The sequence below is a fragment of the Suricata suricatta genome, chromosome 12 (genome assembly GCF_006229205.1).
Source record: "Suricata suricatta isolate VVHF042 chromosome 12, meerkat_22Aug2017_6uvM2_HiC, whole genome shotgun sequence".
In the NCBI taxonomy this organism is placed as follows: domain Eukaryota; kingdom Metazoa; phylum Chordata; class Mammalia; order Carnivora; family Herpestidae; genus Suricata; species Suricata suricatta.
In genome coordinates, this window is record NC_043711.1 from 78,171,528 (window position 1) to 78,192,579 (window position 21,052).

The 21,052-nt window shown below is 43.8% G+C and overlaps 1 protein-coding gene across 1 annotated transcript in view; it reads right to left on the bottom strand.

Moving 5' to 3' along the window:
* TMC2 (transmembrane channel like 2) overlaps nucleotides 1–21,052 on the bottom strand; it is a 69,079-nt gene that overhangs the window by 17,864 nt on the left and 30,163 nt on the right. Inside the window, exons 7-14 of the mRNA XM_029917921.1 lie at nucleotides 20,830–20,936; nucleotides 19,014–19,112; nucleotides 13,765–13,907; nucleotides 11,443–11,590; nucleotides 9,050–9,238; nucleotides 6,363–6,542; nucleotides 4,761–4,910; nucleotides 2,644–2,772 (exon numbers count right to left, since the gene is read on the bottom strand). Of these exons, the coding sequence (XP_029773781.1) occupies nucleotides 2,644–2,772; nucleotides 4,761–4,910; nucleotides 6,363–6,542; nucleotides 9,050–9,238; nucleotides 11,443–11,590; nucleotides 13,765–13,907; nucleotides 19,014–19,112; nucleotides 20,830–20,936 (1,145 nt within the window). The remainder of the gene's footprint in view (nucleotides 1–2,643; nucleotides 2,773–4,760; nucleotides 4,911–6,362; nucleotides 6,543–9,049; nucleotides 9,239–11,442; nucleotides 11,591–13,764; nucleotides 13,908–19,013; nucleotides 19,113–20,829; nucleotides 20,937–21,052) is intronic.

Consider the following 21,052-nt stretch of genomic DNA (forward strand, 5'->3'; position numbering starts at 1 on the left):
TTCCTCTCTGCTCGCACTCTGTGTCTCTCTCTCTCAAAAATAAACATTATAAAAAAAATTTTTTTTAAAGCAAACAAGCAAACAAAATAACTAAACCACTCCTTCAATTCTCTTTTCTCCTTTTCACCTCCCTCTAGTCTCAGAGCAGTTCACAGAAAGGAAAGAACTCAGCAGATTAATATTTTCAGCCTGACTCCGATTTTCAGAGTTTTGGAGATCTATCAACTATTTGAAAGAAGGCAAAGTGTGTGAGCACTAAGGAGTTGGGCATCCTTATGCAGCATGCCTAAACTGACTTCCCCACTTGTCACTTGGAAATGGAGGGCAAAGGTGACAGGGAGGAGGAGGAGGAAGAAGTTAGGAGAGAGAGAAAGGAAGGTCAGGCATGGATCAAAGGAGGAAATGTATATATTCCAAATACATAAGGGTTAAGTCTTATACATTTGCAATTTAATATTTAAAAATATTTTAAAAAACTTCTCATCTGCTGGGTTTTGTGTCCTGCTTAGAAAGTTTCCTCACCCCAAGGAGCCTGGATGGCTCAGTCAGTTGAGTGTCCAACTCTTGATTTCAGCTCAGGTCTTGATCTCATGGTTCCTGAGATCAAGCCCCATGTCAGGCTCTGCACTGACAGAGCACAGCCTGTTTGGAATTCTCTTTGCCCTTCCCCCACTCTCTCTCTCTCATAAACAAATAAAATAAATAAAAATTAACATTGAAAAAAATTTTCCTTACCCCAAGATTACTTTATGTATGCTTTCTTTTAGAAATTTATGATTTCATTTTTCAACATTTAAAACTTTGATTTACTTACAATTTATGTAGGGGGTGAAGTGGGTGAGAGATATAGTCTCTCCCCCCAAATGGTTAACCAGTTTCCCCCTCCTTTTGTTATATAATCACCTTTCTCATGGGTTTGAAAGACTACCTACCTTTACCTTAAACCAAATTTCCACATAGATCATTTCCTATAGATTGTATTTCTGGATTTTCTATTCTTTTCTATTGATAATAGAAATTGATGATTCTGTCTATTCCACAGTACTACTTTAAATTTTTTTTAACACTTATTTATTTTTAGAGACAGAGACAGAGCACAAGCAGGGGAGGGGCACAGAGTGAGGAAGACACAGAATCTGAAGCAGGATCCAGGCTCTGACTCAGAGCCTGATGCAGGGCTCAAACCCATGAAGCATGAGATCATGACTTGAGCCAAAGTTGGATGCTTAACCGACTGAGCCACCCAGGCACCCCACCTAGTACCAGTTTTAATTATTATAGTTTCATAATATGTTTTAATATAATGGGTCAGTATAATCCCTTTCATTTTGTGGTTTTATAATTTTTCTTGGCTACTTCCACATGTTTATTTTTAGAATGAACTTTAATATTATTTGGGGATCTTGTTGAACTTGTAAATTAATTTGAGGGCAATGATGTCTTAGCAATCTCATATTGTCCTATTAAACATGATATTATTGGGGTGCCTGGGTAGCTCTGTTGGTTAAACATCTGACTCTCAAGCTCAGCTCAGGTATTGATCTCAGGGTTGTGAGTTCCATGCCCAGTGTGGAGCCCACTTAAAAGAAAAGAAATATAATAGAGATGGCATTCTAGGGGCACCTGGGTGGCTTAGTTGGTTAAGTGTTCAACTTCAGTTCCAATCAAGATCTCACAGTCTGAGTTTGAGAACTGCATCGGGCTTGGGGCTGACAGCTCAGAGCCTGAAGCCTGTTTCAGATTCTGTGTCTTCCTCTCTCTCTACCCTTCCCCTGCTCGCACTTTGTCTCTCTCTCTCAAAAACAAATAAAGATTAAATATTAAAAAAAATAATAAAGATGACATTCTCTTTGAGCATGAAGTTCATTTGCCTTTGTTCTCAGACAAGATTATGAAGTTTTCCTTGCTATGAGGAGGAGTTGAATAGGCTTGTGTAAAATTGTGGTCGGTGACTAAAAGAAAAAAATATGACAGAAACCTGCCTTGGAGCCCTTACCTAGACCAGACACCATGGGAGGGGAAATGACACACATGTAGAATGAGCAGTTTTCCAGGTAGGTGGGGAAGAGGAGCATTCCAGGTGGAGGGAATGAGTCGAAAGAGGTTTCTCAAAGCATAATCCAGAAGCCTGTACCAATGCCAACTGTATTTTTGGTGGGTTCCAAGACTTTCTGAAATAGTCATGTCCACATTAGCCCTCTCCCACCCCAAGATTTCATCGAGTCTCAAAAATAAGGAGCTACCCTTTTCCCTTAACCACTTGCATTCCCATTCCCCTTATCTGCTCAGTGTGGACTTCAAAGGCCAGTGTTCTTTGCCGTCCCTAATGAGGGGCGATGCCACTTGGGCATTTCTCTACTACTGTCTGCTCAGCACTGAAGCACGTGATCTACTTTCCCCAAGGCCAGATGCCTCCATTTCCCAGATAGGGAGGTTGCATTGTTAATTACATGGGGGAAAAACAGAGTTTCCTCTAAAAAGGCAAATATGACACTTAAAGGAAATACACATGGAGTACCTCACTACTTCACAGAATAGAACTGGCATCAATTATCTAAATAAGTGCCCAGGAATGCGTCTGACTATATCAGATAGGATGACGGAGATGCCTTCCTGTGGAATGTCCATGAGACGGTGACCTACAAACCCAGCCTCCAGGTCCCAGCACCAGCAGTAGTTCATGAACCGGACAAAACAGGCTCGCAGGAAGTCCCCCAGCAGGATGGTGATGTACGTTACCAGCATGTCAGACACAGTCAGCCTCATGAATTCCTGTAAGGGGGGACACAGGAAAAGGGCATGGTCAAGGTCAAATCTTGCCTACGTCTTCCAATTGACTGCAGCCGTGCAAAGTCTTCTTCACCCACCTGAATATTCTCTGTGACTTTCTGGTTCTTGGTAACAGAGAGGTAGTGCAGAAAAAGGACCCTACACTTCGGGAAATGGTTATTTTAGGTCCTAGCTCTATAAGTTACCAATTGTATTGCTTTGGAATAATCTCAGAGCCCTTTGAAGCTGATAATGATATCAACCTTGCAGGGTTATTGGGAAGCTTAGTGATTATGCATGCGAATTGCCTGGCATACCAGCGTATGATAGTTATCAGCATTACTGCACAGACGGAGGATCTGAAGTCTCCCTCCTTGCTTCCCCCACCTCCTCTGAAGGGTAGCTGCCCCCAGCTAAGACTGAATCTGACCACCGGCCCTGGAGACAACAGTCAGCATTCTTCATCTCCTGCTAATTGGATGTTTTGCTTGTTATACAGAGATAATCATGCAGGTTTTACATGAGGCACATAATGGAAGAGTCAAAAGCAAAGCTTTTCTCTGCTGTATAGAGTGAATGTAATTTATTAATTTAAACAAGTGGAAAAGATCTACCAGGCATTATCACGACCTTTAAGACATCTAATAGCCTTAGAGCTCCAAGGGGACACAGGGTCTGCTTTATTACTTTTTGTATCCTCCAAGATGATAAATAAATGTTTGCTGGCTGAATGGCTGATGAGTTTTCCGTATGATTCCTCAACAATAATTCAAGTTAATGCTCCTAAGTAAAAGACAAATCAACACGTATCAGGTCTCCACATCTGTGCGAGGTGGTGCTCTGGGGCCTGGGGTGGAGGCAGGGGAGGATACAGGTGAGCAGTAGTCGCAGCTCAAATTCATCATTGCTACAGGTTCAGAAAGAGACAAGTTTTAGTCAGTGTTTGGAATGGTGATGGGCATTCAGACAGGAAATGAGAAATTCTATTGCAGAATATTCCAAAGGAACCATGTAGATAATGAACTCTCTTCTACCTTCTATGGAGGGTGGGTTTTATTGACTTGAAGACTCTTTCTCTGTTACACATGTGAGGGCTTTAGAAATACAAGAGCTAGGGAAGCTAGGGTTGCTTTGTATATTAATGATGAGGAGGATTTAAAGAGTATGGGGGGATCTGGACTAGAGGAGACAAGAAATGGTGAGTCTGAGCCTTCCATGGAGGAAGAGGGGAAATACAAGGCCCCCAAGACCCCATGGGAAGGACACTATGCAGCAGGAAAGCATCTGTGGGTAGAGTTATAGGCAGTGTTTGATGGACTGAGTGATGTCATCCCCTGCTTCATTGTACTTCACCATCCTCAGTTAAAAACACTGTTGTCTGATGTTCCATGTGAGTGGGTTCTTTAGGGAGCCCGTGAAGAAGTGATAAACTCTGCATCTCGGCGGGGTGGTGTACTGGGGTGGAAAGCCTGTGCAAGAGTTGAGGAAGAGAGGACAGGTGATCCCTGTGTTACCTGCAAATACTTCAAGCTTCTGCCCAGGAAGGCAAAAGACATTAGCCTTTGAAGGCCACCCTGCACAAGTCACAGGAATAGCGGTGGCAGTGGATAAGGGGAAATGGTAGTTATTAATTGTTGAGACACATGAAAAGCATTCATTCTCTTTACAAAATGCACAGATGCATACACACACACTAATCCTACATCCAATTTTTAGGAGTATTTATTCATTATTTGCAGGTGGAGAACCTCAAGCTTGCAGTGAAATCTGCAGTAAAATGCTAAATGAATACAAGTGGCATTAGACTGATGAACAGAGCATGCAGAGAAATACGTGGGATGCTGAAAAAAAAAAAGGAAAAAAGAAAAGGTGGAACTTTCCTGAGAAAAACTGGCATGACATTTTGGTGGCTTAAAAATAGAAACATCAAGGAAGGAATAACAGAGAATTGAGAACAGGGGTCACTTTTGCAGGAAAGCATAACTACTCACAATGCCCACAGCTGTCTCCCAGCAAGAACCCCGGGGCACATCTGCAGGGTGCAGGGGTGGCCGGGGGACACTCTCATTCCAACCCGTGGAGTTGTAATAGTTAAACAGAGTCCAGTGCGTGATGTTCTTTATTTTCTCTTCATTAGAAAGCTAAAACGGAAGATGGAGATGTGGATTGGAAGGAGCCAGGGATGGTCCAACTGTTTCCATGGGAACAACAATTAAAGCCAGAATATGCCACCACTCTACCAGCTAGCCTCTGCCCTACCCCTCAACAGTCTTTACAGAAATTCCCCCTCCAGTCTTTCAGTCTATACAAGAAAGGGGGGCATTTGGCTGAAGTCTTTGGGTCTTTTCCATGAAGTTATCTTTTCTAAGTTATTATCCATCCATCCATCCATCCAGTCATCCATCCATCCAGTCATCCATTCTTCTGCTGAGAATAATTTTTTCAGGGTCTATTCTGGGCATGCAAGGCAGCGGTGACACAAGAGAGACAGGCTTTCTTCAGAAAGTACACAGTCTCGTAGGTGACAGAGATGAACAGTCAGTTATAGAACAGAGTGATAAGAGCTATGGGAAATATCCTCTGGAGATCAAGGAAATCCACATCAGACCATGGGGGCCACAGAGAACTTTCCAGAAGCAGTGATATCTGACACAAAACTTCAGGGAGGATTAGTCAACTTGTCAAGAAGGGGAGAAGGATGGAGAGTCAGCAAGAGAAAATTTTGTCCTGTAGAGGAAATGTGAGGTTCAGGAGAAGAGAACAGTTCATTGGGGTAGGAGGAAAGCCAGAGATGGAAGTGAAGGGCTAGGCAAGGGACACCCTTAGAACCATCCAATAGCTTTCTGAAAAAAAAAAGTTCTTGCAGCCCAATAATGAGGAGGAAGGGTGGGAAGACAACCATCATCATCTGACTCTTCCCTTAGGTTCATTTGCCCCTTCTTCATTCCGTTCCATGGTTAGCCTTCCTGCAGTTCCTTGTTTGCACCAGCTGTTCTTATGATTTTTCCAGTGTCTTGTAAGACTCTCCAGGTAGGGCCAGGGACATCTGGAGTCCCTCCTATGCACTGCCACCCTGCCTGGGCTTGCCCCCACTGAAGCACATGCCACAGCATGTAAAGAATGAGTCTGTCCCCTGTCTAGATATGAATACCCTTGGAACAGCACTGTGTCTTGCCGTCTGCTATACCTTTCGGGCCTGACATAGAGGGTGCTCCATAACCGACTGGTGTGCGGTGATGAAAGGTTGGGTCAGTCATCCCACATCACCTCAGTGGACACTTACCTGGCTGGTAAACATTTATGGCAGATATGATACAACATAGGAGAGACTGCAGGTAAATATTAAGGGGACCAAATGACATGTATATGATGTAAAAAAGACAACCAAAGAAAAAACTGTAAAGACCCACAGCACAATATTAACTATGGTTGTCTTTGGGTCATAGGGTTCTGGGGATATTTTTTCTTCATTTTCATATCCTCAACTTTCCAAAAAATTTTCATTTAATAGGAATTATGCATAAGGGAATTATTACAGTGGAAAAAGGAAATTTGGTGGGCACTAGGGATTAGGGGGAGTTTGTGGTCTTTACCTTGAGGTGAACATCATCCATCAGGGCCAGGAGAAATGTGTAGAGGTTCCCCAGGAAGAGTGCAAAGATGCGTCCCAGCTGCCACTTCAGTCCAATGCGAGGGTGATAATTCTCCAGGGCAGCGATGGTTTCAAACAAAGGGGGACAAAACATACCAAGCAGGGACATCACAATTTCTACCTGAGAAATCAGGAAAGCCTGAATTACTTGTGCCGTCAATGTCACTTGTTTGGCCACCATCTCTGCACTCCCTAGGGCCATGAATCCCCGTCTCCTTCCTGCCCCCTCCTCTGCCTCTGGAGATGCCCTCTGGTCTCCTCAACTTGCTGTGTGACCTTGGCTAAGGCACCAACAGGCCCTGAGCAGTCAGCATATGTTCCACACATCATACCTGCTCTGTGCCTGGTTGCTCTCATGATGCTGCCATTAATATTGATAGGAATAAGAAACTTTCTTTGAGAAATAAGTGAATTAACATATGGAACAGTGCTTTGTGTTCTGTAAAAGTCAGGAGCTGGGCAAGAGTCACTGTGGTGGCCCTTATCCCAGGAGCCTCGAAAACAGGAAGCTTGTGGTTAAGAGTATGGCATTTCAGGGTGCCGGGGTGGCTCATTCGGTTAGTGGTCTGACTCTTGGTTTCAGCTCAGGTCATGATCTCATGGTTTGTGAGACTGGGCCCTCTGTCAGGTTCTGTGCTGACAGTGCAGAGCCTGCTTGGGATTCTCGCCCTCTCTCTCTGCCCCTTCCTCACTCCTTCTCTCTCTCTCTCCCAAAAATAAATAAATAAACTTAAATTAAAAAAAAAAAGAGTATGGAATTTGAAGTCAGCTCTCTGGGGTTGAGCCCCAGCTCTATCATTTGTTGGCTTTGTAATTTAGGAAAAGTTACATAATTTCTCTGTGCTCCTTGTTTCTTCACATATAAGTGGGAATGACAGTTCTTGTTGTGAGAGTCAGAATAGATGTTGGATATAAGTCTACTAGCCCAGAGCCTGGTAAGCATTAAATTTTGGTTCCAATTTTGGAAGAATCCTATTCATGTAACTGAATCTGACCACAGTAGAACTTCCGGAAATTAAAACTGATCATGTATTGGAGAATAAATCCTTGAACTGCTGACCAAGGTGCAGGTGCGTCAACTCTTCTGAACTGGTTCTGACTCCCTCACCTTCTGTCACAGTGACTGCTGGCTTGGCTTCTCGTTACCATCATACCTTCACAGCTCATGCAGTGCTTCCTACCTGGAGAGCCATCACTGCATGACATCCACCACTGCCCTTCTTCCCATGTTTGTTTAACGCACAGCCTGATTCCTGCCTTTGCCACAAAATCCCCGTCTCTCCAGCTCACATAGGCCTCTCCACCTGCCATACATCTGTAACCCAAAGCAGCTTATTTGATCACTATTCCTGCCTACTGCTGTTTGTACGTTGGTTTATTCTTGTCAAATATGCTTCCTACGGAAACTGCAAAATCCACTTATGGGCAGAATCCATCTCAAACATCTTTTTGTATCCCCCTCATAGCTCAGTGGGTTCAGTGGGTTTTAGATGGGTTCATTGTAAATAGCACATAGTTTTTAAAAAATTCAATCTGGTTATCATTGCCTTTAAACTGTAGTTTTAATCCATTTACATTTATTATTATCAATGATAGATTTAAATCTGATTTTGTGCTTAATATTTGTCCTTTAAGGTCCATATTTCTTTTTTTTTTTATCATTTCTTGCTTTGTGGGAGGAGATAGATTCTTATCATTTAATTTATGTAGCTCATGATTCTGCTGGCCTCACCTGGATTCATTCGTGTATCTGTGGTCAGCTGATGGCTGAAGGCTTCATTCATGTGTCTTGTGGTTGACTGACTATCATGACATAAATGGGTCCTGTGTCTCTCATCATCTGACAGGCTAGCCTGGAACTATCCACATGGTGGAGGTCTTGGGGTTTCCAAGAGAGCAAGTTCCAATACACAAGTCCTTTCAAGTCTGCTTATATCATGGGTGTTACTGTCTCATTGGCTAAAGTTGCTCACATGGCCAAGCCTGGGTTCAAGGGATGGGGAAACAGATTCTACCTCTTCATGAGAGGAGCTAGAAAATCATATTGCAAAGAAATATAGGAATACAAGAAGGGGAGGTATTTGTAGCCATTTTTGCTACTAAGATGTTAAATTGCCAAAAGAGATTTATGGATTCAATATAATCATAATGAAACTTGAATGCACTTTATTGTGGATCTTATTGGGAGGGAACTCAGTCTACCAGATATCAATAGATACTATAAAGCCATAGTTTATCAGTGTGTTTTTAGTGCAGGAACAGATAAACAAACCAGTGGAGTAGAATAGGGAGCCCAGGATCACACCCACACATTAACAGATAATTGATTTTTGATGTATGGCACTGAGGAGCCGTGAAGAAAGGATCACCTTTTCAATAATTGGTGCTAAGACAACTGACTATTCAGTTGACTGACATGCTAATTATAATCCAGCTTCATCAACCTGCAAAGCCTTATAAGAGGTGACTTCAACGTTCATGCTACTTGACTAGAAAGGGATGCAATTTCACTTTTTGAAACATGTCCTATAATCCAAAATTTCAATTAACTCAGCAGAATGGCATAGGAGTGAGTATAATTTCTGTGTTTGCCCTCAATATTCACTTCCATGGAGATGTACTTTTTACCTCATTTCTTTCATACCAGCTGACATTCTGCATTTTGGAGAATTCCTGGGATCGCTTCACCACAAAGTAAATGAGGTATCCACTTCCACACAAACAGCAGATGATGAGAAAGTTGGCCAGGACCCGGAGAAATCTTGTCAGATGGATATTTTCTTCTTTGTTACTCTCTTGTTCATCCACTATTGATTCCTTGATGTGTGGAAACGAGATGTGAATAATTACAGGCCAGGAACCAACAGGAACCATTGCTTTTGATGTTGTTGTTGTAAGATGACTACTTACTATATTGTCATAAATGCAAGAATACAAAGGAGGTGGTGCAGAGCACTGTTGTCCTATGGGGAATTATTTTCTTTAAGACGATATATCTTATTGTTTGTTGCTATTTTGGTACACATGATAACAAAAGCTTAGATTTATTGACTACTTACTGTAGGCCAGATATAGTGCAAAACATTTGCTTTGCATTATCCCTCCTAATCCCCCAAAACAAACCAGTGGAGTAATTTATATTATTACCCATAACACAGATGCTAAGGCCTGGAAAGATTTCAGCAACTGTCTGACTGGGATCATTTTAAAATTATAGATCAAACAGATTAAAATGAAATATTAAAGAATATTGAGTCTTCTAATCCAGGGGCCAGCAAACATTTTCTACTAAGAGTCACATGGTATATAGTTTGGGCTCTGCAAATCATGTGGTCTCTCTCAGAACTACTCAGCTTTGCCATAGCAGCATGAAAACAACCTTTGACAATATGGAAATAAATAGGCGTGGCTTGTTTTAATAAAATATTATATACAGAAATGGACAGCAGGCCGATTTGCCCCTGGGCCATAGTATTCTGATCCCTGTTCTAATCGATGAACATGGTATATCTGTTTATTTAGGGTTTTTAAATTTCTTTCAGAAATCTCATATTTTTTGGTGTAGCCGTCTTGTACATTTGTTGTTATTAACTCTATTCCTAAGAATTGTATGTAATTCATATAATTTTATTGTAAATGGAATTAAAAATGTTTTATAATTGTTTTGCTGTTAGTATACAAAAATACAGTAGATTTTTTATTATAAACTTTGTCTACTGCTTCAGTAATTCTCTATGACGACACAAGATGGCAGTATATGGCAGACCAAAGATGGTAAATAAGGTCTCTCAAGTTTCCAAAGTATCTGGAAAGAGATGTTTCCAATAAGCAAACAGTTACTATATTCAGGTTCAGATTTAACTAATTTATCAAACAGTTAATATATCTTAGCTCATGCTGTTGGCACATGTGCTCGGTTATGTAAGGGTATTATCTCTGGTTTTAATAGACTCAGAGAAGCAGCTTTCACCTGCCCAGATGTTTAAAGTGCTTCATAGGCATGTCCTTCTTTGTCTTTCTTGGGTAGGCCTGGAGGAAGAGGCAAAGGCCTCATTGATCCCTTTCCTGCCCGGGGATGCTCTGTCAGTGGGCTCCCCATGCTGGGAGAAGGAGAAGAGGGGAGAACCCAGTCAGCTCCCTGAGCTTCCCACTGCCAAGCTGGCAAGACTGTGGGCTCATGAAAGCTGTGTAGCGAGCTGCTGAGCCCACGCTCTGCCCCTGGTGGGTGTACCCGCCATCTGTAGGCAATGGTGAGTGGGCAGCAGCCTACTTCTCCTGCCAGGAAGGGCCAGGAGAGAGGGGAGGGAAGAAGACAAGACAACCTAAGCACACTAAGGTTCTAAATCTGACCTTTGGTAGGTCGTGAGGAAAGAAAGTCTGACTGGCCATATGGGAGAAATGTTGAACTATTAAGAACTCTGAATGGTTTTTATAGTCATGGAGGAAAAAATCAGATGCACAGGGCATCGGCATACCAGCTTCTGCCTCTGTTCATTTGCTTACCCTTAGGTCTGCTTCTATTTTATGAAATGAATAGAGATGTGTCGGCCAAATCATGTATCTTTTGTGACAAATCAATGCACATTTAATTGACTCCCACACCCGCAAGCGAGGGTTCTCTACCTTTTCTGGGTTTTCTAATTACACCAGAATTACACCAGAATCTCTGGGGGTTTGGGTCCAAAAGATTATTAAAGCTGCTGAGGTGATCCCAACACGCATAAAAGTTTGAAAACTACAGCCCCTGGTGAGTCCTTCTACTTTCTCTGGGAGAAAACAGGTCCATGAGGACATGGTAGGACCAGGTTCCACGATTCTCTGCCACATTAGCAAACAGACGGTGGATGCCAGTCCTGAGCATTCTTTCTGGAAGGCTTGAGAGCTGGGCACACACTCCTAATAGAGCTCTTACCACAAATTATTGGGGGGTCTTGTCTACCAGGCCCCAGCTGGGTGAAGTCTCCTAGTGACCAGAGGGACGCGAAGTTCCCCCAGGAAGTGGGAACTACCCTGGCGCCTACCTTGAAGCTGGTGGTGATGGAGGCACACTTGTTGTCGGCTGTCTCCGAATTCCCTATCAGGTAATCCCAGCTGGTGAACATCTTGAAGCTGAATGTGAAGTTAGCGTTCTCCCCCTCGCTCGTGCTGCCCTGGGTATTGCTGGCCATCCTGTAGGGTGCACACCACCGCTGTTATGACTGCCCAGGGAACCTTGGGCCTCAGCTGGTCTGGGGCACAGGTGGCAGACATCCAAGGAGGGGAAAGAGCCAAGATGATGTGAACTGGACTCATGATAGCCAGGGTGTCTTCCCCCCAGGTTCAGAGTCACCTGCAAGCACACACGGTGTCTGCTGGACAATGAACCTGCAGGATAAGACACTTAACCATGTTTTCTATCCTGACATCTGACTTCCTGTGGCCTGACTCATTCGCCAATGTTGTTTGAAAACTCATTATGGGGGACACTATTCTCTCTTTCTTTTTTTTTAATGTTTTATTTATTTTTATACAGAGAGAGACAGAGCATGAGAAGAGGAGGGGCGGCCAGAGAAGGAGACACAGAACCGGAAGCAGGCTCCAGGCTCTGAGCTAGCTGTCAGCACGGAGCCTGACGCGGGGCTCGAACCCACGAACGTGAGATCTGACTGAGCCAAAGCTGGAGGCTTAACCGACTGAGCCACCCAGGCGCCCCGGGGACGCTATTCTCAAATAGGAACATCTCCTTCTGATTTACCTGTTTTCTTTTTGAAATATTTTTAATGTTTGTTTATTTTGGAGAGAGAGAGAGGCGCAGAAAGAGTAGGAAGCAGAGGACCTAAAACAGGCTCTGTGCTGACAACATAGAGCCTCATGCGGGGCTCAAACTCACAAACCACGAGATCATGACCTGAACCAAGTCGGCCGCTTAACTGACTGAGCCACCCAGGCGTCCCTCACCTGAGTTCTTGAACAGAAAACATATATTTTTTTCTGATAGGACAGTAAGCCCCGAGGTAGTTGTTACTGTAACTGGGTAACATGTACATCCTTCTTAAGCAAACTGGGTTGAAAGTACCTCACGCCTGCCTCGATACGCATCCCCGTTATCCTACCCATCTTCATACTTGCTTTGTGCACCCTGGAGTGCAGCCCTGCGGGAGTCAGACTTCCGAGCAGATCCTCTATCAGGTATAATATTGGGGGGGGGGCGGGGGGAGAAGTTGTGCCTCTCTGTCTCATGTTGTTGGCATTTAGGACTTGCTATTCCAGGGGCTTAGTTAGCTTTTTGGTTCATCAGGGAAACATTCCATAGCCCTATACTTATTTGAGATAATAATAGGGAAAAAATGTAACTACATGAGGGCCAAGCCTATCTCCTTGCTTTTCGCTTCGGCCCAATAGCGCTGGCTGGACAGCTACCTGTCAGCGGGTGGTAACTGTCATGCGCGGGGCAGGCCCTTGTGAACGGCAGCATTTCCCCGAGATGATGTGGCGGAAGCCCACACACTGCCCCTTAGAGGCTGTACCCAGGCTCCGAGAGCGCTCTGGTCCTCTCCTGCAGACACATCTACTAGTACTCTTCTGCGAGGAGTGACCCCTGGTGGCCCCGCTGAAGGGCGGGTGGGCCCTGAGAGTTGGGTTCATGCAGGAGACGATGCCCCCCACCCTGCACCAGCCTGTGCTGCTTGGGGTCCCCCGGCTTAGAAGGAGGCAATTCATGGGCCAACGTTTTTCTTCAGAGAACATAAATGAAGAGGCACAGACATATTAAGACGCCTTTCTGACCACGGAGTCAGGTAGCGTTGGGGCTAGAGAAGGCACCGTCACTAATCATACCACATACGTGCCTTTGGTCTTTTTGTTGGTATCTTTATAAGTGAAGGGCTCAGTACACACATGCAAGCTAGAGTTACAGAGGAGCAGAAGAGGTTTTCTGAGGAAGCTGAGGTCTGGGGAAAGCAAAAAAAGACCTCGAAGACGTCTCCGGTCTGACCTTATCAGGTACCGGGTCCTTCTCAAGACACACTGGCCTTCTGACAGGTTTTAAAACTCACTGGGATATTTGCTGCCTCAGGCCCTTTGCACATGCTCTTCCTTTGCATAAAATGCTGTCCCCTAGACTTCCAGTGTGGTTGGCAATTCTCAGCATCATGTAAAGATGTTTCTATCCCATTTCCCCAAACTTCCCCTATTACCCTGTTTATGCCTTTTATACCACATATGACAATCCATATATGCTTTCTTTGTTTCCTTATTTTGTCTCTAAATTCCTACAAGAAGGTAAGCAGGCACAGAGTGGCCATAGGCGTGGGATGTTTGGGTGAAGGGAATGAAAAGTCTGTAAAAGAGATGGTCATACTTACGATCTAATGACGATAATCAGGCTATAGCCGAACACGCTGACCCCCACCATAAAGTAAGCCATGGGCAGCCTGTACCGCAGCCACCCGATGGTCCTCTGGTTGTTGTAGTAGCCGTAGAAGAGCGCGGAATACTTGATGTAGCCCTGCGGGACGGCAGACCCGACGCTCTGGGTTTGTAAGCGTAGGGCAGATAGTTATCAGACACTTTCACTCTACCAGGGATTTCTTTCTCAGGGGGTTAATGGGAGTCTGTGAGGAGAAAGGAAGAATTGTGGGCGTCTCTGTTCTTCCTTTAACTTCCCCCAGTTGCTCCCAAGTCTATCCATGCCTCCGTGTCTCTCTTTGGTTCTCTTTATTCTCTGTTATACAGAACGCACACGGATACAGGACGAGGAGGATAAAAGAGGAGAGCGCTGCTAACATCCCAGATACAATTAGGGATGAGGGGATGTGTGTGTGTGTGCGCGCGCGCACGCACATACATGCACATAGACCTCTAAATATTTTCCCCCCACAGTTCCAGGGGCTTAATTTAACACTCTGGAAGTAGGTGGGCATCTGTGAGCTTTCTCAGAGCAAAACTTACAAAGAAAACTATACAGTGTAAGGCTCACAGTCAAATCTGAACCTCAAGTCCATTTTCATTTTTCTCCAGGATTCTTGCTTTAAATTTTTTTTTAATGTTTATTTATTTTTGAGAGACAGAGCATGAGCGGGGGAGGGGCAGAGAGAGAAGGAGACACAGAATGTGAAGCCGGCTCCAGGCTCTGAGCTGTCAGCACAGAGCCGACCCAGGGTTCGAACTCATGAACTGTGAGATCACGACCTGAGCCGAAGCCGGCCACTTAACCAACTGAGCCACCCAGGTGCCCCTCTGGCTTTTTTTTTTTTTTTTAAGTTTACTTACCTATTTATTTTAAAATTTATTTATTTATTTTAGAGAGAGAGAGAGAGAGAGAGAGTGCGAGAGTGCAAGTGTAAGTAGGGGGAGGGGCAGAGCGAGAGGGAGAGAGAGGATCCCAAGCAAGCTCTGTGTTGTCAGCACAGAGCCCAACGTCGGGCTCAAACTCGCGAACTGTGAGATCATGACCTGAGCCAAAATCAAAAGTCAGGCACTTAGCCGACTGAACCCCTCAGGAGCCCATTTATTTTAATTTTATTTTTTTAAAGAGAAAGAGGAGTGTGCACAAGCAGGGGAGGAGGCAGGAAAGAGAGAGAGAATCTCAAGCAGCCTCCATGCTCAGCGTGGAGCCCAACATGGGCCTTGATCCCACGACCCTGGGAGCGTGACCTCAACCAAAATCAAGAGTGGGACTCTCAACTGACTGACCCGCCCAGGTGGCCCTGAACTTCAGTTCTTGGTTTGGTTTGGTTTTTAGGTATAATTTGGTCTTACATATAATCAGTACACTTTTTATTTGTAATATCAGCTTTCAATTTTGGCACAAAGAAGACATCTTTGCTGAAGGTAAAGCAGGGAGTTCTGGCCTCACATAGACATGTAGCTGGAAAAGGGAGGCAAATCTCAACAGTCTTTTCATATACTTAAGGTTGCTTCTTTTTGGGGCACCTGGTGGCTCGGTCGGTTGAGCATCTAGCTTCGGCTCACGTCACGATCTCGCGGTTCGCGGGTTCGAGCCCTGCATCGGGCTCTGTGCTGACAGCTAGGTCAGAGCCTGGAGCCTGTGTTTGAATTCTGTGTCTCCCCCTGTCTCTGACCGTCCCCTGCTCACACTATCTCTCTCTCTCAAAAACAAATAAAACATAAAATTTAAGTTTGCTTCTTTAAAATTTTTTTTAATGTTTATTTTTGAGAGAGAGGCAGAGTGTGAACAGGGGAGGGGCAAAGAGAAGGAGACACAGAATCTAAGGCAGGCTCCAGGCTTCCAGCTCTCAGCACAGAGCTCAGTGTGGGCTCAAACTCACAAACTGTGAGATCATGACCTGAGCCCAAGTCGGATGCTTAACCGACTGGGCCACCCAGGTGCCTCAAATGTTTATTTATTTTTGAGACAGAGACAGATAGACAGAGAGTGAACAGGGGAAGGGCAGAGAGAGAGGGAGACACAGAATCTGAAGCAGACTCCAGGCTCTGAGCTGTCAGTACAGAGCCTGATGCGGGGCTTGAACTCACAAACCATGAGATCCTGACCTAAGCAGAAGTCAGACACTTAATTGAGCCACCTAGATGCCCCTAGGTTGTTTCTTCTTTGATATGATACCTAAATTCAATCAATAGTCATCTTATATGTTAGTTGTAATGTGGAATCTGAATCACATAATTAACTTTTCATGTCTTGTTATATTAAAATCCATTGCACTCCCCAAAATACTGAGTAATTAAAAAGGGATAAATACTACCTTTAGACCAGAGAATTCTGGCAGACACTACTTTAACCAAGTGGCCACTGTTAACATCACCAGTAATAACACAGATCAGTATAATGTAACCCCAATTTGACCCGCTGAGGAGGGCCTATTATCTCTGTGCTAGCCTTCCCCATAATGTATAACCTCATTACAATCATGAGAGAACAGATATCCAAATTGAGGAATGTTCTCCAAAACAACTGACCAGTACCCTTCAAAAGTATCAAGGTCACTGAAAGCCAGAGAACTGTCATAGATTTGGAAGAGTCTAAGGAGACATGACAAATACAATATGAGATTTTGAATTGGGTCCTGGAATAGAAAAGGAATATTAGTGAAAAATTGGTGAAATCCAAATAAATGACATGCTTCGGTTACTACTGTACCAAGATTAATTTCTTAGTTTTGATATTGTGCTGTGGGTGTATAAGACGTGCTCATAAAGTGAAGCTGGGTGAAGGGTACTTGGGAACTCTGTACTATTTATGCGACTCTTTGTTAAGCCTCAAATTATTCCAAGATTTCTAAAAATCATCTCAAGATGTAAAGTTTTTAAAGCTTAATTGTTCTATCTTGTACTATCTTTTACCCACACATAATTCTGTAACATCATGGACTTGTCACATGGAAAAGAAGGGTTCTCTGAGTTATATAAATCTGCCAAATGTTGATGTGCTTCTTACACAGTGCTTGAAAATTCACATTGTTAATATCTTCATTGATCTCATCAAGAAAAGATTTAACCACTGAGAAGCTGCCACTGTTATGGTGATGGATTGAAGTTTTCCCAAAACTTTAATTTTAGCATGAGTAATAAAATTTTAGGGGCACTCAGTTGGTGGGGTTGTGAGTTTGAGCCCCACATTGGGTGTAGAGATTACTTTTTTAAAAAAATCCTTTAAAAAAAAAAAAGTAAAAGAAAAAGTTTACCATTGGTAACAACAATGACAACCAAACAAAGGATTACTGTTGAATAAATTCAGTTTGTTTTGGGCACATAGGGTATTTCCATAGGAGTCCTTGAGTGAAGTAAAGAACGAAGGAGGGGCACCTGGGTGGCTCAGTCTAAGCGTCTGAGCATTTGACTTTGGCTCGGGTTATCTTGCATTCATGAATTTGAGCCGTGCGTGGTGTAGAGCTGCTTGGGATTCTCTCTCTGCCCCTCCCCCCACCTGTGTGTGAGCATACACACACTCTCTCTCTCCAAATAAATAAGTAAACTTAAAAAAATAGGGGTGCCTGAGTGGCCCAGTCACTTAAGTGGATGACTCTTAATTTTGACTCACGGGGTGATCTCATGGTTCATGAGTAGTTCATGAGTTTGAGCCATGCATTGGGTTCTGCACTCACAGCATGGAGCCTATTTTGGATCCTCTGTCTCCCTCTCTTTGCCCCTTCCCTGCGTGTGCTCAATCTCTTTCTCTCTCTTTTTTCTCAAAAATAAAGGGAAAAAAAGAATAAAGAAAATCCTTAGGGTAGTACACAGTAGTAGTAGTATATAATACTTAGTGTGTAGTAATTATTTGGAACACACTCCAAATGTCTTAGAAAAATACTCCAACTCACTTCCACATATACCTGAGAGGTCTCGAACCTGCCTAGGAGCGTGAAGGATGGCAGCAGCTGTGACCTGTTGCCTGAACCATCCCAGCCAGGCCTCCCAGTCTCGGGCACTCCCTGGAGCTCCAGACCACACCCCCCAGAGGGGACTCAAAAAGAGGGAAGGGTGCTCCAGGCAGTGTCCCAAGCAAAGGCAGGGAGGCACTGGTATGTGATGAGTTCAGGGACGTCCCCTAAACTTGACAAATACAGGAACCTAAAGAATGAGGTCTGAGACAGAAATGGAGCTGGAGAGGGAGGGAGTGGCCAGATGGTGAGCCGTTCTTTCAGAAAGCTGATTCAAAACACTGGATTTTATTCCATTTGGGAGCAAGAATAGATGGATATCTGAGGTAGGGAAGTGACAGGGTCAGGTTTGCATTTCAGAAAGATCACTCTGGCAGCAGAGGGAGTGGAGATTTTAAGAGCCAAGTCAGGGGCACCTGGGTGGCTCAGTCAGTTAAGCGTCTGGCTTCAGCTCAGGTCATGATCTCACAGTTCGTGGTTCGAGCCCCGCGTCGGGCTCTGTGCTGACAGCTAGCTCAGAGCCTGGAGCCTGTCTTCAGATTCTGTATCTCCCTCTCTCTCTGACCCTCCCCTGCTCGCACTGGCTCTGTCTCTCAAAAAATAAATAAAAAGCATAAAAAAAAAGAGCCAAGTCAAAGCAGGGAGTAGAGGCAGAAGATTCTGACATGGTCCTGATACTGTGGTGACATTATTCGAAGAAGAGCCAAGAGGGATGGGGAAAGGGGGATGGAATCAAGAAAGGTTTAGTAGAAAGGCTCAGATTTAGTGGTTGATTGGTTGGGGGGGTGAGGAAGATGGAGAAGTGTAGGATGACCTTCAGGTTTCACACCCTGATGTTTGGATGGATGGTGGTTCCAACAAAGGAGAAGGGAAAAAGCGACATGGCTTTGGCTGGAGAGGCATTGAATTTGACGAACAGGTAGGATTCAGTTGAAGACACCATGTGAAGCTTGGCAATGGCTGAACTGGCAAGAGCCCTGGAGTCTTAATGTGGGTGCAGGGAGAGAAAACTATCCTGTAAGATCACTTACGTGGATCTGGTAGACAGAAGGGGGCCGTGTGTGGCTGGAGAAAGGACCCAGGAAGGGGACTTAGGGGGGCATGGTTGGCTAGCTCATTTGGAAAGTGGGGGATCCCATTTGAGGAAAGCACTGGTTTTCCAATGATTAAATGCAATATTTCACACCTATCCACGCAATCTTTAAGACTCACAATCACATAATAGAGGTGCACTGGCTTAGTGGCGATGGTACCTCAAAATCCCAAAGGACAGAGAAATCCATGGCTTTTTCCTCCTCAGCCCGAGGCACTGTCTTTCTGGGAATGCTTCCATAGGGCACGCCCATTAGTACCTTGTGAAGGGACAGAACGACATGATGAGGGGGGAAGAAGATACAAACACATGGAGACATTCATATTTGGGGTTGAATAGTTCCCTTCTCAGAGCAGGACATATGCATTTTCTCCCATAGATAACATTAATCACTTCTCTGGTTTTAGAACTATCACCTACTCATTGTAGAAAATGTGAAAAAGTGCAGGAGAGCGTTAAAAAAAACTCCCTATCACCTCCACATCCCAAAGATAATGATGGTTGGATATTCGTCTATTTCCCTGCAACTGTTTCTGGGTTATATGTATATGACATATGTATATATAACTGTATGGTTATTTGTTTAGGAAGAATTGACTTTCTTAACGATATTGTTTCCCTTCCAAGAATAAGTCATCCTGTTTATTCAGTCATATATTGGTGCTGTAATGCTTGATGGTATTCCTCACAGAAATCTTCTTTTTTTTTAGTTTGTTTATTTATTTATTTATTTTGAGACAGAGAGAGACAGAGCATGAGTGGGGAAGGGGCAGAGAGAGAGGGAGACACAGAATCTGAAACATGCTCCAGGCTCTGAGCTGTCAGCACAGAATCTGATGGCAGGGCTCAAACCCACGAACTGGGAGATCCTGACCTGAGCTGAAGTCGCCTGCTTAACCGACTAAGCCACCCAGGTGCCCCAGAAATCTTCTAATTTGTTAAATTTCCCTTGGAAAAGATTCCAGGGCAACACTCTGGAGACCTGGAATCTCATTCACTACAAACTTACTGTGTGACTTTACATAACTTGCTTATTCCTTTTCTGTCTCTCCATTACTCATCTATAGGTAAGGATGTATTTACATCTGCAATTAGGTTATATCTGGGAGAAGGAAGGAGTGCTATTTAAATGTGAGAGTTTTGTTTTGTTTTTAAAGTTTATTTCATTATTTATTTAGAGAGTGTACATGAGTGGGGGAGGGGCAGAGAGAATCCTAGGCAGGCTCCTCACTTTCAGCACAGAGCCTGATATGGGGCTTGAACCCACAAACTGTGAGATCATGACCTGAGCTGAAATCAAGAGTCAGATGCTCAACTGAATGAGCCACCCAGGCGCCTCGTGAGGGTTCGTTTTTCTGTTGTGGTTTTTATTGTTTGTGGGGTTTTTTTTTTGTAACCAATTATGATAGAATACACTCTCTTTTTTTTTCAGACTAAAAGAAAAAAAACGTATTAAGATATTAATTCTCCACTGATCTTTTTTTAGCTTTTTTTAAATTAAAAAATTTTTTTAAATAATTTTTTTGTCTTTATTTTATTTTTGAGAGAGAGAGACAGAGAGTGAGCAGGGGAGGGGCTGAGAGAGAGGGAGACACAGAATTCAAAGCAGGCTCCAGACTCTGAGCTGTCAGCACAGAGCCCAATGCGGGGCTCAAACCCATAGACCCTGAGATCATGACATGAGCTGAAGTCGGATGCCCAACTGCCTGAGCCACCCAGTCACCCCTCCACTGCTCTTAAAATAAAACAAAAGATAGAAAAGTGTAGGGCCCACTTCTTAATTTAGGAACAGAACTATTTGGTTCAGGGGTGCCTATCTCAAAAATAAATAAAACATTAAAAAAAAAAGAACTATCTGGTTCCATTCTTTGTCCTGAACTATCTGGGCAGTTGATGGGAGTATTGAATTTAAAATGAATGACTGATTCTTTGTAAAACAGAGAGTATTTGATTAATACAGGTAACTCTTGTCTTACCTCTGGGATTATAACGAGACCAAATATTAAGCCAAAAAGGACAAGGTTGACTCCATACATCCACCGGAGAAAGATGAAATATGAAGCCACTGAGGAACCAAAGTGACCTGGGGAGAGAGAAGATGGTAGGATCTGAGCGCTCAGAAGGAGGACGTTAGCACCACTGAGCACTTTGTGTGTGTGATGGATTCCGTTTTCACATGAGCTGTGAACAGATGTTCTG